Source organism: Prionailurus bengalensis, chromosome A3 (assembly GCF_016509475.1).
Source record: "Prionailurus bengalensis isolate Pbe53 chromosome A3, Fcat_Pben_1.1_paternal_pri, whole genome shotgun sequence".
NCBI classification, from domain to species: domain Eukaryota; kingdom Metazoa; phylum Chordata; class Mammalia; order Carnivora; family Felidae; genus Prionailurus; species Prionailurus bengalensis.
In genome coordinates, this window is record NC_057354.1 from 113,687,711 (window position 1) to 113,709,212 (window position 21,502).

The 21,502-nt window shown below is 42.2% G+C and overlaps 1 protein-coding gene across 13 annotated transcripts in view; it reads right to left on the reverse strand.

Annotated features, from left to right (window-relative positions):
- The window catches only part of LTBP1 (latent transforming growth factor beta binding protein 1), a 403,075-nt gene that overhangs the window by 165,370 nt on the left and 216,203 nt on the right, over positions 1-21,502 (reverse strand). For all 13 annotated transcript variants that reach the window (XM_043553208.1, XM_043553205.1, XM_043553212.1 and 10 more), the window contains 2 exons: positions 5,677-5,779; positions 506-577 (listed from right to left, as the gene is read on the reverse strand). In XM_043553208.1, the coding sequence (XP_043409143.1) occupies positions 506-577; positions 5,677-5,779 (175 nt within the window). The remainder of the gene's footprint in view (positions 1-505; positions 578-5,676; positions 5,780-21,502) is intronic.

Genomic DNA, 21,502 nt, shown 5'->3' on the forward strand with positions numbered 1-21,502 from the left:
TTCACATTTAGCTACAGAGCTTTACCTATTGCCTAGGAAATGTGTATGCACCCTGTCATTTAATACTTAAATACTTTGAGGTGGCTAGCAATATTCTGATGAGAGGGAAATAAAGGAACTCTACTACCCAATCCTGTGTCAGCAAGGAAGGCACACTGCTAGGTACACATGCATACTCATATGCATGCACATGCACCCACGCATGGAAAGGGAGTGACCAGCATGGAGACCATACGGTGCTCTGTAATATAATCCAATCTCCTGTGGATTTCATCACAAATTAACATAGGGGGAAAAAAGTTCCATGACGTTTAAATGCTATTAATTCTAGCAACCATACACTATAACTCTTTGCTTCCTTATAGATAAATTGAGTGAGCAAGAGGTAGTTCATTGTTGTGACTTTCTCATATGGGGCTAATGAGAAAATTGTGGTCAAATAACTTAAGATTCCTAAAAAGCCAAAGCAACAGAAATCCACACCAATGAGCTCAGTCAAACTTACCTTGACAAAAGGTGTTGTTGACCCGCTTATAACCTTGCAGACATTCCATCATTTGGTTATATCCATGATACGCTGTAAGGAAGAAAGAATGCGTTGTTACATGCTTAAATTCTTACAGTCCTAAACTGCCTGTTGTGATAACCTAATCCACGGAAGTCATCAGTGGTCTGTATTATTCATTTCTAAGATACCCAATTCAATGTATATCAGTTTCTTTTACATTATACTCACTTATAAATATACCACTTATTTTGCAATGTATATAGTCCCAAGTAGTTGTCAGCAAACCTTGATAACGTTAATCAAAAGAATCATAAGAGGGGAGCCTGGGTGGCTCAGTCGGTTGGGCATCTGACTTCGGCTCAGGTCATGATCTCATGGTCCATGAGTTCGAGCCCCGCATCGGGCTCTGTGCTGACAGCTCAGAGCCTGGAGCCTGTTTCAGATTCTTTGTCTCCCTCTCTTTGTGACCCTCCCCCATTCATGCTGTCTCTCCCTGTCTCAAAATAAATACATGTTAAAAAAAAAATTTTTTTTTAATCATAAGAAGGTTTAATATGTTCTACCAGTTAGTGATCATTTATATTACAAAGACTCTCTCCCTGCCCAGTAATTTGCTCCAGGCATTTGAATTTTCTTATAAGTAGGGTAAACATACATCCTAGTCCGTCTGGAACAGTTCTGGCTTATGCCAGTTGTACTAGCAAAGTGCATTAATAACAGCACTCCACTCCCAAAAGTGTCCCAGTTTCAACAATAAATAATATGCTCGCCTAAATACTGGCTCACATATCTTGGTAATGAGTGATTCTTCCTACTATGAACCTGAGAAGAACAGGAAATGATGAGAGGAAGCTAGGAGATGAGAAAGGCCTCTGTGATCAGTGGTATGGTTCATCGCCCAGAAATTTCACCAGCAATATAATGTTGCAATTACCAAATTATCAACAAACCCTAGTCACTGAAACTGATGCTCTTAAGTGAGGCCAAAATGATTTCCTGGCATATGGATACAGCATAAGCTCAGGGACCAAGCAGACCTAAGTTCAAATCATGGCTCTGGCTATCCACAGCTCTGCAACTTTGGGAGACAAGCTTTCTGGGATTCAAATGGTGATTCTGTACAATGGGAGTATTCCCATCTACTGAGCAGGTCTGGGTCGCTGTGATTTTAGACATAATTTATACAGATGCCTACCACAGTGCCTGACAAAAATCGCTCACAAGATGACAGATGCCATTATTTCCTGCCATAAGGTAGTCTTTCATTACGATCATGAGCAACAGATAAAGGGCAATAATCAAAACAGGATGGATGGTTAGAACACTATAAAGACCTGAACAAAGAGTAAAGAGGGAAAATTCAAAATAAAAAGGAAATTTTCTTTTGGAAAATAAAATTATTTTGCCCCTAACACATGCTGTTTATTCTCATCACTAATGGAACAGGGTGAATATGTACGAGTGGTGTTCCTCTCTCCTCCTTCACTTCCTTTCTTTGTCATATGTCCCATCTCTTCAGATCTTTCTAAAAGCTAGGAAAAGGTTACGGTGAGCAGTCTTGGAATATCGAGTTACAGGAGGGCAGAAATTGGCACGTGGGGAATCACCCCAATTCAAGCTCCTTGGCCACACAGCTAGTCTTGCCCCACAGAATGAAGACCCTGGCTGCCTACACAGATTCTGGGATCTCTGTCTGTGAACTGTTCAAAGGCGAAAGAGATGGTATCTTGTTTTAAAAGTTTCCACAGTCATCAACCTCAAGGCAGAGAGCCAGACCAGATGATCTCTTCAGGTCTCCCTCAGCTTAGAATTCGATGTTTCAGATTCTAAATTTTCTTCTAAAAACTTCTAAAGGACAAGTGACTTGTTCATGCTAAGTAAATTTTTAATAGATTACAGGGTATTTAATGAAATCGTTTACAGATTTAAAATTAAGTTTTTGCAGTAAAAACTAAACAACAATGAAAGGTCTTTCTGTACGCGGCTAAACAAAAACTTCAAACATTAAACAAAAGTCATTTGAAAACTGAAGTTTTAACTACTTTAAAGTGAAAAAAAAAGGTGGGGGGAAGGCATGGAACACAAAACCATAGCATATAAAGCCAAGGAAAGTCTGCTGCCTTCCAAAATGAATATGATTTAGAGAGTAGTACCAACCAAGGAAAGGAAAGTTTTTAAATGACACAGGAAGAATGTGACCTTGAGTGTGTTTCTTGGGAATGAGTCACTTAGGACAGCACAAAGTAAATGTCAAGATGTTAATGGTTTACTTCAGTCATAATCCACATTGCCCTTCCTGAAATGAAATCAATCTCCTCAATTTTATATATTACATGAGCCAACCTATGAATTTATTTTCATCAGCATTTAGTAAGAAGTGATAGCAACTTTGTACTTTCACATTTAGCTTAAATTATTACTAACACTAAAATGGAGAGTTAACAAGACCATTTAAAGCAGGGAATTTATGCTCAGATAACACAACTGTAAGTAAAAACAACACAAAGTCAGGAGTAGAAGTCAGGGATTAAAAAAAAAACAAGAATGGAAGATTCTCTGTACCCCTAACTTCTGTCCCTATCTTGCAACTTTGGGGCTGGGAAAAATGGAGGAAAGAGAAGCAGTTAAGCAAAAGACACAGAGAGAAGGAGAGATAAGAAAAAGGCATAAGATAAGAGAGAAGATGCAACAAGTATGACAGAACATGAACTTGGCCCCAGAATGAAGCTGTAAGAACTGAACTTCTCTTTCTGAAGTCCTTAGACTTAGAGGTGGGAAACACACCGCCCCCTTCACAATGTTCCCACAGACAAACTTACACAGTACGTGAGGGAAAGGCCATGAAAAAAAATAAAAAGTTGGGGCGCCTTGGTGGCTTGGTCAGTTAATCGTCTGACTCTTGATTTCAGCTCAGGTCACGATTTCACAATTAATGAGTTTGAGCCTGCATTGGGCTCTGTGCTGACAGCATGGAGCCTGCTTGGGATTCTGTGTCATGTCTCTTTCTCTCAATCTCTCTGCTCCTCCCCTCCTTGTGTTCTCTCCCTCTGTCTCCCTCTCCCCCCCACCCCCTTCAAAAGTAAACATCTAAAAAAAAAGTAATCTTTTTTCAACATTTTAGATATAGACACTTGCCTCATAAGACAACAGCAAACAACTCAAGCTGGGAATCAAACTCAAGTCTACCTAGCTCCAAACTCCATGCTCTTTTAAACCATACCATATCTCTCCTGGATATCCCTTTGGTCATGTTGCCAGAATCATTTTGGCACATGAATCTTTCAGTGAGGAGGAACTATCACACTCAGCCCACTTGCTGGAAATCCACATTACCAATCATTATCAAATCAGCATAGAAAGTCCACAGGGGACATTCTTAGTAATGAAGGTCTCATTTATTTGATTCATTCCCTAAATAAAGAATTCATTATTTACTGGAAACTTTAGTGGGTGTTTTCACAAGTTAGTCCTCCAAAAGAAAAGAAAACAGAAGCAGTATCAATGAAATAAACAAAAGTTTAGGCATCAAAAGATTTAGAGAACAGGTAAGTTTGAGAGACAAGGAGGTCCAAATGAGAGACAATGAGACAATTATTTGTAACCAATTATAATGATCATAGAACAAATAGTACATAAGTCACACCTGTAGAGCAATGATTCCAAGATGACAGATTCTAGACTGAACATAGGTGTGAAAGGCAGATGAGAATATCAAATCAACTTAAGAAGAGTAAATAAAAATTATCCAATTGAAGCAAATGAGAAATTTCTTGCAACATGAAGTGTAAAAACCTACTATAAAAATCTTCAGTTACAGCAGGCAAAGGAAGATAATGGAGGAAAAATATCACTTGCTTTCTTGGGGAAAATGTGATGAGTTAAGTGTATTACAAAAAACAAGTTACTTCTGTCTTTCAAAAAAATCTCTATTAGAAATCAGCCAAAGTTAATGCTACGTTCAAAAACTAAAAATAGGGTCACCTGGGTGGCTCAGTTGGTTAAACATCTGACTCCCGTCAGGTCATGATCTCACCATTCATGAGTTTGAGCCCTGTGTCGGGCTCTGTGCTAACAGCTTGGAACCTGGAGCCTGCTTCGGATTCTGGGTCTCCCTTTCTCTCTGTCCCTCCCCTGCGCATGCGCGCGCACGCGCGCGCGCGCGCGCGCTCTCTCTCTCTCTCTCTCAAAAATAAATACACATTAAAAAAATTTTTTTAACTAAACATACTGGCATAATTGGGAAAAAAGTAACAGAGGGACATAAACCTGGATTTATTCAAATCAATAGGTTCTAAAAACTATGATTTATAGACTAACCAGAAGACGGGGTATCAGTGTAGATTCATGTCACAGAGAACTGTGATGGTATAAAAGTGGTGACTAAGAAAAGGCAGGGAAAGTACTGTGTTCTAGAGACTGTAGACCTGTCTTGTCCAGATCAGCAACCAATCATTTCTCCATTTTAGCCTTTTTTCAGTGAAATATGAACATTTATGGTATACCAAATGGCTGTTGTGGCTATTGATAAAAGTTTTGATAAAAATTGATAAAAATTTCACTTAAGGAATTTAACCTAAGGAACAGCAGCTTCATTAACTTTTTGTCAGTTTTTGAAACACGAATTTTAATTTTTTTTAACGTTTATTTATTTTTGAGACAGAGAGAGACAGAGCATGAACGGGGGGAGGGTTACAGAGCGGGAGACACAGAATCTGAAACAGGCTCCAGGCTCTGAGCTGTCAGCACAGAGCCTGACGCGGGGCTCGAACTCATGGACCGTGAGATCATGACCTGAGCTGAAGTCGGCCACTTAACCGACTGAGCCACCCAGGCGCCCCGAAACACTTATGAATTTTAAAGACAGCTTCTTTTCTCTTTGCCTGAGGAAAAAGAACCTTGTTTAGCTTACTGCTCTCTTAAAATGCTTTTTTAGAAATAAGTGATCAAACTGGAGAAGGCAACTGATACCTGCTTTTTACAACACAGAATTGACAGTAAAGCTTTCGTGGACCAGCAGCAAGGTTTCTGGACGTGCAAATTGCAGCACTATGTTCTAGAATTCTCTAAGAGTTCTTTGAAAGTCGAAGGTTGTCTCACCAATGAACAGTTATCGTAAGGAAAGCGATATGCTACATTAACCTTCAAAGGAATAATGAAACGTCACTTACACGGCTTCTTGGGGCATTTCTGGCATTTGTTAAAGCCCCACGAGGTACCCACAGTTCCACAGCAATCCTCCTGCTTCGAAAGGCCAGGGAGCGCCTTGCCACACTGCAGTGATGAGATGTGAAATTCGAAGGTTAATTGAGTGCAGGATGTCCCAGCTCTAGAACACTGCTGTGCTTCACCGTCACATTATAAAACAGTTCCCTTCTTATCAACACAATTAGAGAGGGGAAAAGAAAAAAAAGAAAAAAAAAACACAAAAAACTCAAACTTTGAACCAAAACACCAGAACAGAATCCATACAACACTAATGAACAAGCATATTTCTAAGAGCTTCTTGGCATTTTAGAGTCTTACAAGAATCTGTCACTGCTCAGAGCACTTTATAAAATGCCTACTTCCAATGCTACCTCCCCCACCCCCACCCCCCGCTTGATTTTCCTTTGAGAAGAACCTCAACTCACAAGTTCAACATAAACTTTTAAAATTTAGTTTAACTGTCTGTTGGAACCTCTGGTGTGGATCATTGGGAAGCAGAGCTCTGAGGGTATGGCATGTGTGCAAACGCGGAAAATATGGCACAGGTCCCATCTACAAGAGTCTTCAGGGCTTCCTATAATACCAAGCCTTGGCAGGAAAGGACAGTACAAGAAATGATCACTGGCTGTGCCAGATCAGCTTTGGCAGAGATGAAAGCTCCAGACAGCCAAGTGGTCTGACCCAGGGAGGTCAGCCAAGCAAGAAAGGTGCTGGCAGGTTTCAGCAAGGACAGTAGGTAGAAGAGCAGGGCTAGAGTTGTCAAATATAAAGACGCATCTCATCTCCTGGTTAATCACACGATGTCTGAAGAGCCTGAGAGGCAAGGGTTGGAAGTCAGACCAACCCAATGGGGTCAGGAAAGGCCAAGGCAAACAAGTCCTACTCTCTGTACCCATTCTGAGGCCACTCAGGCAAGAAGGGCAACCTGGCTCTCCACCGATACTCTGTAGGCTAAGCCCAGACCCCGCATCTGAGAAGTTACTCTGCCTTCCTCTGCCTCAACCTCTAAAAAGTCCTCCCGACGGGTTCCAGTGTCATTTTTCCGAAAACGAATCTGATGACATCACTCTACTGATTCAAACCCCTCAATGATCCCACAGTCTGAAGACTGCAAACTCCCTGGGATGGTACACAAGGGTCCTCCCTACCCTGCCTCAGAGCATACGACTTTCTCTGTGTCCCCCTGTACCTCCCCACATCTAGCCTTCAGACACCCTAAAAGATTGTTTATTTTCTGAACAAATGTCTTTCCAAGAGCAGTTTCCTTTCCTTGGCATATACCCTATAGCCATCCTTTTCCCTTTGGCTGGAGAACCTTTACCGTGACCCACAGCTCTGAAGAACCGGCACCATGAAGCATCCAGTCTCCTCAGTTTCAGCGAGCGCCTCCTCTCTCCGTACCCCACAGCACATCCCACATGGCTCCACTGCCTCCGCTATGCTTGTGAATTAAACACAGATGTGTATTATGTCTCTTTATACCCCAGTACACAGTGCCCATGCTCGATCACTTCTGAGGGATGGAAGGTGCAAGCAATCTAAGGAACTATCAAACAACCTAGCTACAGGCCACCAAGCAGTGGCTCTCTGCAGACCAAGAAAAGTTAGCAGTTGCACCCAGGCTGGTTGAGCACAACATGGTGACAAGAACGTCCGGGCAGGTGGCGGCCCTCAGAAGGGCAGCGGGTCGCAGTCACCATTCACTCAGCAGACTTCTGGGTCCAGGCAGATAGCATTCTGCCCGAGGCTCTAAGTGACTACCTGTTCGAATTGTAAAACCAAACCAGGGAAGGCCTGGCACAGGGAATGATAGTGTTCAAGTCCTCAGGCTTTTGTGGTTTTTTAGGGATTTCAACAGGATGTTATGTGCTCTCAACAGCAGTCAATGATGGGGGTTGGGGTGAGGGAAGGGCAGGGAGATGGCAGCGGGGGGGCGGGGGGAGAGGGGGGTGGAGTGAACACTCCAACAAAGGAGAACATGACAGAAGAGAAGCAACCATGGCTGGATTCGGGTAGTTTCCAGACTCCTTCAGCTCAGTCACAGGAAGCTTACATCCAGAAATGTTTATTTCCAGTTTTATCAAAGAGGTTTATGTGAGACACCAGTGTGCTTTGGATATGGATCATTCTTGCACCAGACTCTCCAGGCTCTTCCCTTTAATCAGGCAGAACTTTCAGCACTTGCTGATTTTATATGCGCAAAATTTTAGCAGCAGTTAAAATCCAATTTTCACCTCAGATTCCTAGAATGTTTTATTTGGTAGGGTAAAAATAAATTCCCTCTCTCTCTCTCTCTCCTCTCTTTCTCTCTAACAGGCTTCAGAAAAGGTACGAGGTTTTCATTACAGGATTCAGGCTGCTTTATCCCATGGCTTTGTTTTTGCAGGTCCACAGCCAAAAGCAGCACAAACCATCCAAATCGATTAAATAAATGACGGTGTAGGTGGTACCACAAAACCGTGTGTTCCTCTCAAAATTGGGTCTACACAGGATAATAACAGGCTTCAAGGGATGAAGTCAGGCTTACAGCAAGGCACAAAGTCTCACACATGCCTCTTGAGGTAGTTAATTATGAAGAGGCTTCAACGTGAGCCAGAAACAAGGCCTGAGAGACCTTTGAGGCCACAGGCAAGGCTCTCACACAGGAGACTACCCAACACTGTGAGGTCTTATTTGGATGGAGGAAGCGCCTAGAGGAAAAGAAGGAGGAAGAGGATGCTCTCTCCTCCACAGTGAAGGTCACATCGGAGAGAATTACGTAGAATAGGATGAGGTTTGCATTCAGAATGTTCTTCTCTCAGAGTGGTAGACTCTGCTTCTTCGTGAGACACCATCCCAAGGACCCATGACTGGCTCTGCCGAACTGCGTTTTCATGCCCAGACTGAGGTGATTTTTACAAGTGAAAAACACAAATGGAATTTCTCCTATGTGACTCACTCACCACATTTTCAGAGAAAGCCTGTCTCTCATTTCAAGGCGTATCTTATGTGTGAGGAATCCAGAAGAAACGTGCTAAAAAATTTACAACCGATATTTAGCCATTTCAAGCCAGAAAGAAAAATCTATCCTGTCAAATGAGCATCGAGCTGCAGCTCCTCAAAAAGCTCACCACCTCAGGTTGCACACTGGGGGGACACAGAAGTCCACACGTCCATGCCAGCATTCAGCAAATGCACGACCCACCTAGAGCAGCAAGTAGAATGATGCTGGGTCTGGCAACCAGGTCCTGTGGGCATCCAGTGAAGAAAGGAGAGTAAGACTATGTCTGACCATGATGGCACAGTACAGATATGTTAAAGAAGGCTAGCTGCATGATGAAGGTATTAGTAGGACTAAAGAGAGGACTTAGGTCATTCAGGAGGAAACCTTTTCAACAGCAAATGCTCCTCAACAACAGAAGACGCTGACATCTTCACTGGGAGCAGAAGCTGGAGGACCATCTGCCAGGAATGCCCAGGTTTCAAAGCAGATGGCTTCAATGGTTTCTGCCAGGGCGAGGGTTCTGTGTTCGATACATACTGACAGGTCATACGACGTGATTTAGGAAATACAAATTACTAGACACTAAAGCCAACCTGGAGGACTTCTGTTGCTCTCATGTCTACCTCAGGAGTGTGTCTGGGTGGGTGCACTCCTAACCATCTCTTCTGTCTCACCTCCTTCCTCATATCAGTAGCTCCAGAGACGCTCACCGCAGGCGGAGCTTCCTTCTACGAGACTTATGCAAACTAGACAGAAAAGAGAAGAACAAACAGACCTACTACCAGCCCCACTTCACCAGTGCACTGACCATGGTTCTTAGAAGAGTGAGTGCAAGAAAATAATTCACTGACCTTTCCTACCTTCCTGTGTTACCACAATGTCTGAGAAAGTAAAGCTATGCAAGAATCGTTACGATTATTCCATGAATACCCATGTTTTAACTTTTATAACACAAAATTATTGCAAGCAATGGTGCAAAAACCTTTAATTTTTAAATTAGTTGCTAAGAATAAACAGATTGTGGGATCATGTACTTTTTAAAATCTTGACCTAGTTGAGAACACTTCTGACTTCAACTCAGTTTTGAGGTACTACCGTGGCGCTTTCCTGACACTCAAAGTTAAGCTGTGATTGCATTTTTTACATCCCCCTATAAATATATGAGCAGGAATGACAGTTCAAAACTTAGCATTTGGCAACCAAGGCCCATAATTTTTGTCACCTAAAAACTCACCACTGGAAATGTTCTAGAGATGAACAATAATTTAAAGAGATTATGATAAATATTGGAGTGTGGTTTCATAAGATCTCATTTTCCCATGTTAAAATTACTAGTACCTATAATATCCTCGTTCTAAGAGTGTTGGCTGTGTTGTGCCAGGTTCTGGGTTAGGAAGGTCCAGTAGGGAGTAAAAGAAGAGAGTGCTGGGCTGTAGTCAGTAAACCTGGATCTAAATTCCTACTCTCTTGTGAGTAGAGATGTCCACCAGATTGTCCAGCCTCTCTGGGCTGGTAATGGGACAGTGGGACAATAATCCCAACTACAAAGGACTGTGGTGAGATCAAACGATGCATGTCCAAAAAGGGCGCCCTATCCCTTCTGCCCCTCTATGGGGATTAGAAAAATGTGACCCTTAAGATGTGTTCTGCATCAGGACACAGCGCTCAGTAAACAGAGCATCGGCTGGATTCCCATCTGCCCTCTCAGCTGAGTCTCGTGTGAGTACAACCCATAAAATGTTCAAATGCTGGCCATGTGTTAGCCTCTTATAAATTTGTTAAAGGCGTTCAGATATTTCAGTAGTAAAAGGGCCACTCCACAAAGATGGCCACCATGCCAGGGCCACTACTTAGCCTTCCTATTAAAGAAAGACATTTAAGGGGCACCTGGGTGGCTCAGTCAGTTCAGCATCTGACTCTTGGTTTTGACTCAGGTCATGATCTCAAGGTTCATGAGTCTGGGCCCTGCATCGGGCTCTTTGCTGACAGTGCGGAACCTGCTTGGGATTCTTTCTCTCCCCTCTCTCTCGCCCCTCCCCGACTTGTGCTTGCTCGCTCTCTCAAAATAAACTTAAAAAAATTTTAAGACATTTAAAAACAATACTATCAAAATACTCTTAAGAATTATCCCTATTACATCTATAGAACTCATTTACTTTGTTATCAGGAACCATTGCATACTGATGCATAAAGTACTAAGTTTAAACAAAGAACGTTTCCTCAAAGAGAAAAAGGCACTGGAGCCAAAGACACAAACAGAACTTAAAATGTTAAAATAATGCAGATTTTTAAGATTCACTGAAGTAAAACATGAAAGAACAGAGAAGGCTGACTCACTGCAGCTCCTGCAAGAGTGCTGCAGGGCTGTGTTGGGCAGGGGCTCAAACAGGCAGTGACTCAACGGCTGGACTGGAGAGCCAGATTCCAAAGAGATGGAACAGCGCTGGCTAAGCCCAAGACTGACCACCAACTGGGAGAGGACCCAGGCACAGGTGGGTGGGAGGCGAAGGGCAGAGGAAGGCAGGCCAAGGACGAAGGAACAGAGACAGTGGGTGGGGAAAGTCAGAGAATGAGGTAGAGCTAAGCCATGGAGAGTTTTCCAAATCGGGGATTTCATTTGTAGTTAGATAGCAAAATTAATCAGGAGAAAGGGAAAAGGAAACAGCATAGTTCATTTTCCCAAAGCAAAATGTTTTGGATGGTGTCCACTGAAATATTTGGCATCTTTGAAGTAATGGCAAACACAGAAATATTGATAAAGAGGAAGAAAAAAAAGGGGGGAAAGATTGTTTTTATGAAAGTACAGTTTTCCACATCTGATACTTCCTCTCAAGAGTAAAAGAGAATTAACAGCAAAGAGTGTATCATTTATGGGGGAAAAAAATGAAGAAATCACATTTAAGGTCAACATGAACAGTTATCAGAGGACCAAAAAACCCAAAATTGGCTAATTATTAAAAGCCCATTAGCTATACTACTCCTCAAAGAAAGAGTAGAAGGGAGGTTTTAAGTTAAGCACAGAACAAGATCTCTCCTCAACAAATGCTATCCCCAACAAAAGATGTCCTACCACAAAGCAAATACCCAGGCATCTTCAGGTCCATTAGAATCAGGGCTATCTGAATGTGAAACTGATCTTTCCTCACAATCACCTTCCCTGTGGACCAAATGAGAAGTAGTGTAATAAAGATGACCCATAACTGAGTAAATGGTAAGAGCATATCTTCTGATGTTGGACCAAGATGGGTCCTCACTTTACCAATTAACCATGTATTTTACTATGGGCAAAACATTCAAACTCTATAAAACGTAACTAAAAATGCCCATTTCCAGAGAGCTCTCAAGAGGACTGAGACAATACGTGTAAGACAGTCAGATAGCCAGCATGTACCAGGCTCACAATCAATATTAGACCCTTTTGTCCAGGCCCCTCACCTAGAAACTTGGGTTTATTTAACAAAGGACTAAGTAACCCAACAATTATTCAGTATCCCACATGCCAGATTCAATTTGTCAAGAAAGGATACATGAAGTAATTTAGATATAGAAATATGAAAAGAGGGGCACCTGGGTAGCGTCAGTTGAGCATCTGACTTCGGCTCAGGTCATAATCTCGTGGTCCATGGGTTTGAGTTCCACACTGGGGTCTGTGCTGACAGCTCAGGCCTGGAGCCTGAGATTCTGTGTCTCCTTCTTTCTCTGCCCCTCCTCTGCTCATACTCTGTCTCTCTCTCTCTCTCTCTCCCAAAAATAAACACTTTAAAAATTTTTAAGAAATATGAAAAGAAAAAGAAGGTATTATGTTTTTCCTAAAAATGTTCAGGTTTTCACAAAAGTGCTCAGGCTAGTGGAAAGTGCTCAGAGAATTAATGCTGTGGAAAGATGTGTAATCATGTGGATTTCATTTTAATTCTCCTTGAGAAACACAACATGATGTCACTGAATGACAATAATTCAACCAGTTAATATCAATGTTCAAGCAGCAAATTTCACTTTGGGGACATCCAGATCTTTATGGTCACCCACCACGTCTTGGTAAGAAGACCAAGTCCACGAAGCAAAAATAACAGAGCCCACTCTGCACCTCTTGACCACGAGCAGCCATGGCTTAATCATAAAACCCTGCAGAATGTGGAACTCACTAAGACAGGTCCCAGGAAATACAGCTGTCTTTTCACGCTAAGCTAGTGTTACAGACGGAATGTGTGCCTCATCCCCCAAATCCCTATGTTGAAGCGTTGACCTCGAACGTGATGGTACAGAGAGCAGGGCCTTTGGGAAGTAATTAGGTTTAGATGAAGTCATAAGAGTGTGGCTCCCGGGTGGGATTAGTGTACTTACAAGGAAGGGAATAAAGACCACAGCATAAACCACTGACTGACTGACAGGGACACACACACTCTCACTCTCTCTCTCTCTCTTTCTCTCTCTCTCTCTCTCTCTGTCATGTGAGCACATCAAGAAGGTGGGTGTCTGAAAACAGGAAAAGAGCTCCACCAGGAACTTAATCTGTGAGCACCTTGATCTCAGATTTCCTATCTCCCAAACTGCAGAAAGTAAGTTTGGATAGCTTAAGCTACCCAGACTATGGTATTTTGCTATGGCAGCCTGAGCCTACTTACACAGATAGCAATGGTTCCTTGTGAACACCCTGGGACCACAAGAGATGGGCTAAGCCAGGATGGAATAGTAGAAAGAACACTGGAGTAGCAACCAGAAAGGCTCAGTTTCAGTTCTCACCAACCAGAGATACGAGATGTGAAGCAACTAATTCACTTCTCTAGACTTTAGCTTCCTCATCAATAAAGTTTTAAGTACAGACTAATTACTAATACTCATTGATGTGCCTAAATTCTATGATTTTATAAAGGCTCCAGTGCAGGGGTAGAAGACAACTGGAGGTTGTAAGTGGAATGGTTTCCTGTGTCAGGGAAATCCTATAAAGGGCAAGGTTCCTTAAATGTCTCCTGCCTGCCGGACTGATACAGTACATTCCATGATGATGCAGACTTCCTAGGCCTAGCATCACACCCTGACCTAGATCAGTGTGATCAGTGATACTAGGATGGGCCTCCTCTTCTTGACCCTACCCTCCCAGCTCACCCCTTTTCTGCTAATCAGTGCTCACAAAAAAGCAGCTCTATCTTCCTGAAAACAGTCATGGCTTTTCAACAGCCACTTTCTAGATTAATTATAATGAATCATATATGATTATCAAATAGGCAAACTATCAGAAATTATTCAAGATGGTCATGGAAATGCAAATTTTGCCTATCCTGAGCTGGGACCCATTGCAAGGTCACATTGTGACTGATCAACCTACACGGCATGGGTGTCCCATAAATTACTCCAAGCATGCATTTGACACGTTCAACCCCACCCAGACCCAGAAAAATTTATCCCAACATTCTGGTACAAACTGAGGTTTTCTGGAAAACAGAAGCTATACCCTCAGTACTCTGTATCTGGTTGAAGAATGGGAATCCCTTTTTTGGAAATCTTGGACTTCTTTTCATAAGAACCAGAATGAGGTCCCTTATGGGAAAAGTTCCAAGTACACACAATGGGGTGGATGAATCCAAACTTCTATCACAGCTCTTTATTCCTATCATCAATCTTTTCGCTATGATATAAACATATCTCCACTCCAGCAAAGTGACTTCTGTCCGTCTTCTGACTAAAATGGTGTTCTTATGGCCTCTGGGCCAACCATGGCTCCAAACTAAACTGGAAAACCTCAGGAGAGCTCTTCAATGTCCATGCACTAGAACATTAAATATGTTTATTTCTATGCGCCAGTAAGAAAGAGGGTCCAAATATCTAAGCCTATCATTAATGCAACTAGACCAACATATTTGATCAACTTGTCCTAAGGCCTGTTGTCATAAAGGGGAATATTGTACGACACAGCACTGGCGGGGTAACAGGCATTGTCTCATAAGAAGAGGAAAGCGCTTAAATACTTCCAGATTTTTTAAAGAACTTGTAAAAAATTTGCTTTGGCTTGAGCAGAACATTCTTTATAAGCAAGGTTTTTTTTTTGCTTTTTTTTTTTTAATCCACCCAGCTTTCTTTTATTAGAGTAATTAAAACAATGTTAGGCATTTGGGGTATCTGATACAACCATAATCCTCTGATATTTCAGGCTATTGATTTTACAAAATATCTACTATGACTAGGGCATTAACTGCTGGAAATGTATCCACGTTGATTTCTGACAGTGTATTTGTTTAAAGCCCGCTGAAGCCAAACCATAGGCTTCAAGGAATTCCAGACAACTACTTTAGTTTATGAAACGATATTTTAAAAGTTACGCTAAGGCAAAAATGGTTTTAAAAAGTAACATACAAAGGGAAAAAAAAAATTCTTAAGCATGAAACTTATGATTCTACTTGACATCTTTTCTAAAGAAACAATTAAATTTGGGCTATTTTCTCCATCTCTACAATGATTTAATAAGCATTTCATCAGTTGTGATATATGTGTGTTGCTATTTTTACACCGTAAAAAGAATAAGTATTGTCATGATTATATTCTGACATCATAATTCCCGTTACCCTGTCCTTACAGCAAAACAACACAAATCACATCATAAATCCTAGCATTAGATGGTGAGAACATGAAATTTATTCAAAGTTCCATTACCGAGGATGTGACTAAAAGACAGACTCATGCTCAGGAGGAAATCAAGATGGGCATACAGGCAGGGTTGTTATTACTATGGCAACTGGATCACTCCCAAAATGATGAACATAAAGGCTTCTTTCCCCAATGCTTATTTCTACAACTGTATTGAAGGAAATTTTCTATATTAAGCTCCGGTGCTTCTCAGTTTCTTTTCTTTTCTTTTTTTTTTTTTTCTATGTAGAGATACTGCAAGGAACAAAAAACATTTCAGGCCTCATACCGCTGTGTAAATTGCAACACGTGCCTCATCTGGTTAAGCTTTCAGTTTTTCTGTGTTTTATCCAAGTACACAGAACTCAAAACTAATAATTACCTGTGGTTTGGTTGCAAATAGTGTAGAAAAACTGAACGCCACAAATCATATTAATAGGTTTCTTGAGTTCCCCGGGAGCAGGAAACCAGGTCTGTCTTGACCACACTCTGCCACTTGTGGCAGGAACATTCACTGCTCACCAAAGAACCACTTGTCCCAGCTTCCCGGCATGTGCCAGCTTCCTAACTGCATCGGTCAGCTCCGACTACTGTAACAAAATATCACAGACCGGGGGGCTTGAAGAACAGACATCCATTTTCTCTCCGTTCTGCTTAAAATGCAAGATCAGAGCACCATCACAGTCAGCTCTAGTGAGGTCTTTCTTCCTGGCTTGCAGGACGCTGCCATCTTGCTGTGTCCACACAGGGCAGAGAGAGTGAGCTCTCAGGGGTCACTTCTTAGACGGACACAAATCCTATCACATCAAGGCCCCACCCTTACAAACTCATTTCATCTTAATTACCTCCTTATTGACTCTATCTCCATATATAGTCACACTGGAGATTAAGGTTTCAACGTAAGTTTTGGGAGGGCCACGATGGAGTCCATAGCCCTGACAGGCGGGGCCAAGTGACTCACTCTGAACAAGGGTTGTGGGAAAAGCAATGTCCCTTGCAGCACCTCTCTCCCCCTGCTATAGGAATTAAAGAGGCCACATATTCTGGATAGCACAGTCTTAACACAGTGGAAACCCATCAGCCTGACAGACAGCGATGGCACAGAGCACCTGGCTTACCCCTTACACACCTAGCACAAGCAAAATGCAAGCTTTTGTCATGTTAATTTATTACTACAGCACAATCTATTCTGCCGCCAGCACTGAGCTCAATTCCTAAATGGCCCTGCCCTCATGAAAAGCATAGCCTTGTGGGGAAAAGAGGTTCATAATCAACAATTTTGAGATAATTAAATTCAAAATGGTCTGACTGGATTCCAAATGCAGTAAGTAGAGTTCAGACAGAACACAGTACATGTGGGTGAAGGACTTCAGAAGACTTTTTGTAGGTACCAATACAGGCTGGATTTGAGAAATCACTGTATGTCCTTTTTTTTTTAAGTTTCTTTATTTAGAGAGCACGAGAGGGCAAGCAGGGGAGGGGCAGAGAGGGAGAGACAGAGAATCCCAAGCAGGGATTGTCAGCTCAGAGCCCAATATGGGGCTTGAAATCATGAACCGTGAGATCACGACCTGAGATGAAATCAAGAGTCAGACACTTAACCGACTGAGCCACCCAAGCGTCCCTAGTAGGTCTTGATGTATCTCATTTTTGTGCAGTTTGCTCTGTCCATAGGCCCTGTGCATATGTAACTATTGGTGGCACATAAGATGGAAAAGAAGAAAAATGTCAAACTTACCAGTCAGAGGACTGCAGGGCTAAAAGTGGCCTTGGTAGTCTTCTCAGGCAAACCAGTTATTTGAAAAATGAAAAAAAACACACACCAAAAAAAAAAACCCCAAAAAACAACAACAACAACAAAAAAAAAACAACAACAACAAAAAAAACTGAGGGCCGGAGACACAGGGAGCTTGCAAAAACGGAAAAAGATTATGGACATGGAAACATCACCTCCATCTCTGAGTCTCAGGCTTCACATAAGTAAATGCGAGACAAGAATACCAACTTTTCCCTATTTTAAAGGTCAAGTAAGGTCATAAATGTCAGTGTTCTCTATCAGCTATCAATTTTATAAAAACACAGCATCTTACCAGGATGCCTGCCCCTAAGCCACAGAATGTTCAAACCATTTTCTTAACAGCTCCATTAAGGCCTGCACATTCTAAACCAGACCTCTTCAAAGTGTCATCTTGAAAGCATTGCTGTTTTTGTTCAAAATATTTAGAACTCCTCTGCGTGGATTTCAGAATTCTCTTCAGGGTTGAAGACATGCTACTTCAAATATCCAATGGTACAAATCCTTGCTTTCTGGAGGCTGAACTGACCCCTGGAAGCCTTCAAGCCACTGAGAATATAGCAAATGAGGGAGCTGCACAAGATCACAGACAGACTAATTTTCTCATGCAGCTCCATTAACTAGTTCTGAAAAATCCCTTCGAAACGGAAATTTCCAATCTGTTGGCCCAACAGCCATTGCTAGAATAAATGCACAGTCTCATAAAAGGGCCTCACTGAAAAGAATATTCCATTTGATACATTGATATGTAAATTTTTTGATTCACAAAAGAAGACAAGAGGAGAAAGAAAAAATGGAAGGATGAGAAAGAAAAAGAAACCTGTACTGTCCTCAATGTGGGAGAAGGGGCAGGGCAGGGCGATAGAGTCATTGTCATCTCTCAACATAGGGCAGTGTTGATTTTTCTCCACAAATTTATGGGTCAGATTCCAGAGGACTGGGGTTTATTTTGGTTTTTCTGTACGTGTGTGTGTGTGTGTGTGTGTTTAAGTAAACCAGAATAATTCTACTTTGTTTTAGCAAATCTCAATTCTAAGGGACCATGTTGGCAAGGCCAAGAAACAACAGACCCAAGAATACCAGCTGAGTCTTTAAACATTTTTGTAATGTATAGAGCCTAAGTCAAACATCAATTCAAACCTTGGGCTTTTTATTTATTTTTGAGAGAGACAGTGAGTGTAAGTGGGGGAGGGGCAGAGAGAGAGGGACAGAAGATTTGAAGTGGGCTCCCTGCTGACAGCAGAGAGCTTGACATGGGGCTCAAACCCATGAACTGTGCGACCATGACCTGAACCAAAGTCAGACGCTTAACCAACTGAGCCACCGAGGAGCTCCAAACCTTGGGCTCTTAAAACTACTTCCGGCATATTGTCATCTTCAAATGGAATGACCACAAAATCATATCACTTTGCCAAATTCAGAAGTGACATAACATGCTTCCACTCCAAACTGCCCTATAATTAATCTCAAGGCCTGTTCCTCAGCAAAAACAGGAATCTAATTATTAATAGGGGTATTATTTGAATGAGCCCTAGAGGCATAAAACATGGAAATTTGATATTTCCAGTCATGATAAAGGCACTGTCACTGCCAATAAAATGAAAAACATCTGAGAGGAGGTGCTTGAGGAGGACCAAGAAAGCATAAACTTGGCTATTAAAGAGATTAGGGTGAGGGAACAGCTAAAGCTGACGTGCATAGGTGCAGACATTGGCCTAGGTAAAGACCGGTATCAGGCAGTAGGAAGGGTAATGCGTCTAGGTCATCATCCATTCTCTTGAGTGGCCTACCTCAGTTCTAAGGATCTATATTTTGATTATCCTAATGTCTTAGTCCCACATTCCCCAAGTAAAGCTAGCAGTTTCCCTGGCCACTGGCAGAAGCCCAGAGACATGCAGACATTCTCTTTCACGTACAGCTCCTTCTCCCTTTGGGTCTTTACTGATCTTTTAAACTCGAAGGAAGAGAGGCCCTGAACGAAGTCTGTCTGGCAAAGGCTGCTGGAACCAGACCAGCCAACACTGGAGAGCTCCAGGCACCCATCGCTGACACGTGTGTGACACCTTCGGTGATACCTCCGCAGTTGACACAGGTAAGGTTTGGCAAGGGTGGCCATTTTAGAGCCACTGGAGACAACCAGACTCACTAACACTCAATTAAATATTTCTTAGATTATGTCAAAGGAGTATTTGAGTGGGACACTGAAGAAAAACCCAGATGTCATAGGAAGTGCCTGGTGTTAATGGTTTATTCCACCTGAAGGAGGCCAAACTTCAGTAAATGCAATCAGCATACCCCATTGGGGCTCTCTGCTCACAGAGAAGGCAGATGTCTGGTAGCCCTGGCCCTGCCTTTCCCACTCACTGCCCCGCAGCACTTCTGCAAGAAGATGAAGGCCAAGTTCACCAGGGACAGACCTGCCCCCAAAAGCATGTGGCTGGGGAAATGGGTAAGGGGTGAGGGCCACATACACACCTGTACCCAATGCTGACCCAGTTCTCCTTCCCACATAAGGGATGATATGTAAGTGACAGGCCAAGCGTCTTTGGTAAAATGTCTTACAGTTATTCCTTCTTAAACGTTTTACTTATTTTTTGAGAGAGAGAGAGAGAGAGAGAGAGAGAGAGAGAGAGGAGCAGAGAGACAGGGGGACAGAGGATCTGAAGCAGGCTCTGCACTGTCAGCCAAGAGCCTGAGATGGGGCTCGAACTCAACAAGCCAGGAGATCATGACCTGAGCTGAAGTCAGACATTCAACCTACTGAGCCAACCAGGTGCTCCTAGTTATTCCTTCTTTAGAAGTCTCATCGATTTATGTAGCTTGTAGACTCAGTTTAGGGAAATAGCCAATGTGAAGAGTGTCACAATGACTCTAGCATCACCCCTGTCAGAATATCCTAAACCACGTCTTTTACCCTACTTTTAGGCCTCATCCTCGCAATGCTCTTAGGTCACAGCAGAGGGGACTTTGTAGAAATTAAAGAATAGGTTTCTAAGCAGAACATACTCTCCCAGCTCCTTTAATTGAGCCCTGAATTCTCATCCTCACTGTGAACAGATTTGCAAAGTCTACAGTCTGTCTGTAGTATCAATCCACATCAGTATCTATCCATATGTATCTTTTCTGCCTTGTGGAACTGACAGGCCAAGCATCTGCTTCCCTACTTTCTCACTGGCTGTTGTGTGGTAGAAACCAAGAAATATTCTTCTTCAAAGTCCTGTCACAGAAAATTGAGCCTTTAAAAAAATTTTTTTTAATATTTATTTTTGCAAGAGAGAGAGAGACAGAGCATGAACAGGGGAGGAGGAGATAGAGAGGGAGATACAGAATCCAAAGCAGGTTCTAGGCTCCAAGCTATCAGCATAGAGCCAGACGCAGAACTTGAACTCACGAACTGCCAGAACATGACCTCGGCCGAAGTTGGATGCTTAACCGACTGAGCCACCCAGGTGCCCCGAGACTTTTTAAAAAAAGTACTTTCAGGGGCACCTGGGTGGCTCAGTCAGTTAAGCGCCTGACTCTTGATTATGGCTCAGGTCATGTTCTCACGGTTGGTGAGATCGAGTGAGCCAGGGACTGGGCTCTGCGCTGACAGCATGGAACCAGAGCCTGCTTGGGATTCTTATCCTCCCTCCCTCTCACTGTCTCTGCCCCTCTCTCCACTGGCGCTGTCTCTCACTCTCAAAAGAAATAAATAAATTTAAAAAAAAAAAAAAAAGAAAGAAAGATAAAAAGTACTTTCAGCCATGTAATTAGGAGAGTTCCCAATTTGATGAGATCACAGTTTCTTGTTAATTTCTCCATGATGGTTACTTTAAAAAAAGTTTTTTTTAAACAAAAGTCAAGTCCATTTGTTTGGCCCTTCAAAAATTGTGTGTGTGTGTGTGTGTGTGTGTGTGTGTGTGTGTGTGTGTGTGTTAGGACTAAGATTTAGAGCCTGAGGATGTTATGGAATTTATCTGCCAAAAGAGACCTATCTCCAATTATATAAACTTTTTCTCCAATGGCCCATCCGGTTTCCATTTTTCCTGTCTAAAGAGAACTGTTGGAACAACCTCTAGAACCTCTAGGAGGACCCCCAAATAATTCTCAAGTCATCTTAACTCAGTTTTGCTCCTGCTCTTCTTATTTGTATGACCGGGAAGGAAAGGAAATAAAGGCTTTTCTAGTAATTTCAGGATTTCACAAGTACTGCTCTCTTCTCTCCTTAATCCACATAAGGATTATTTTTTTTTTTTTTGTAGTGAATACATATTAGAGAATTTAAACGAAAACGCAGAGTTTGTTTCTTACGGTTTTGTTTTGTTTTTTTAACTGTTACGGGCATTTTATGGTTGCAAGCAGGTTTGGGTGTTGCTTGAGCATCTTTATCTGTGCTAAAGCACTGTACTAA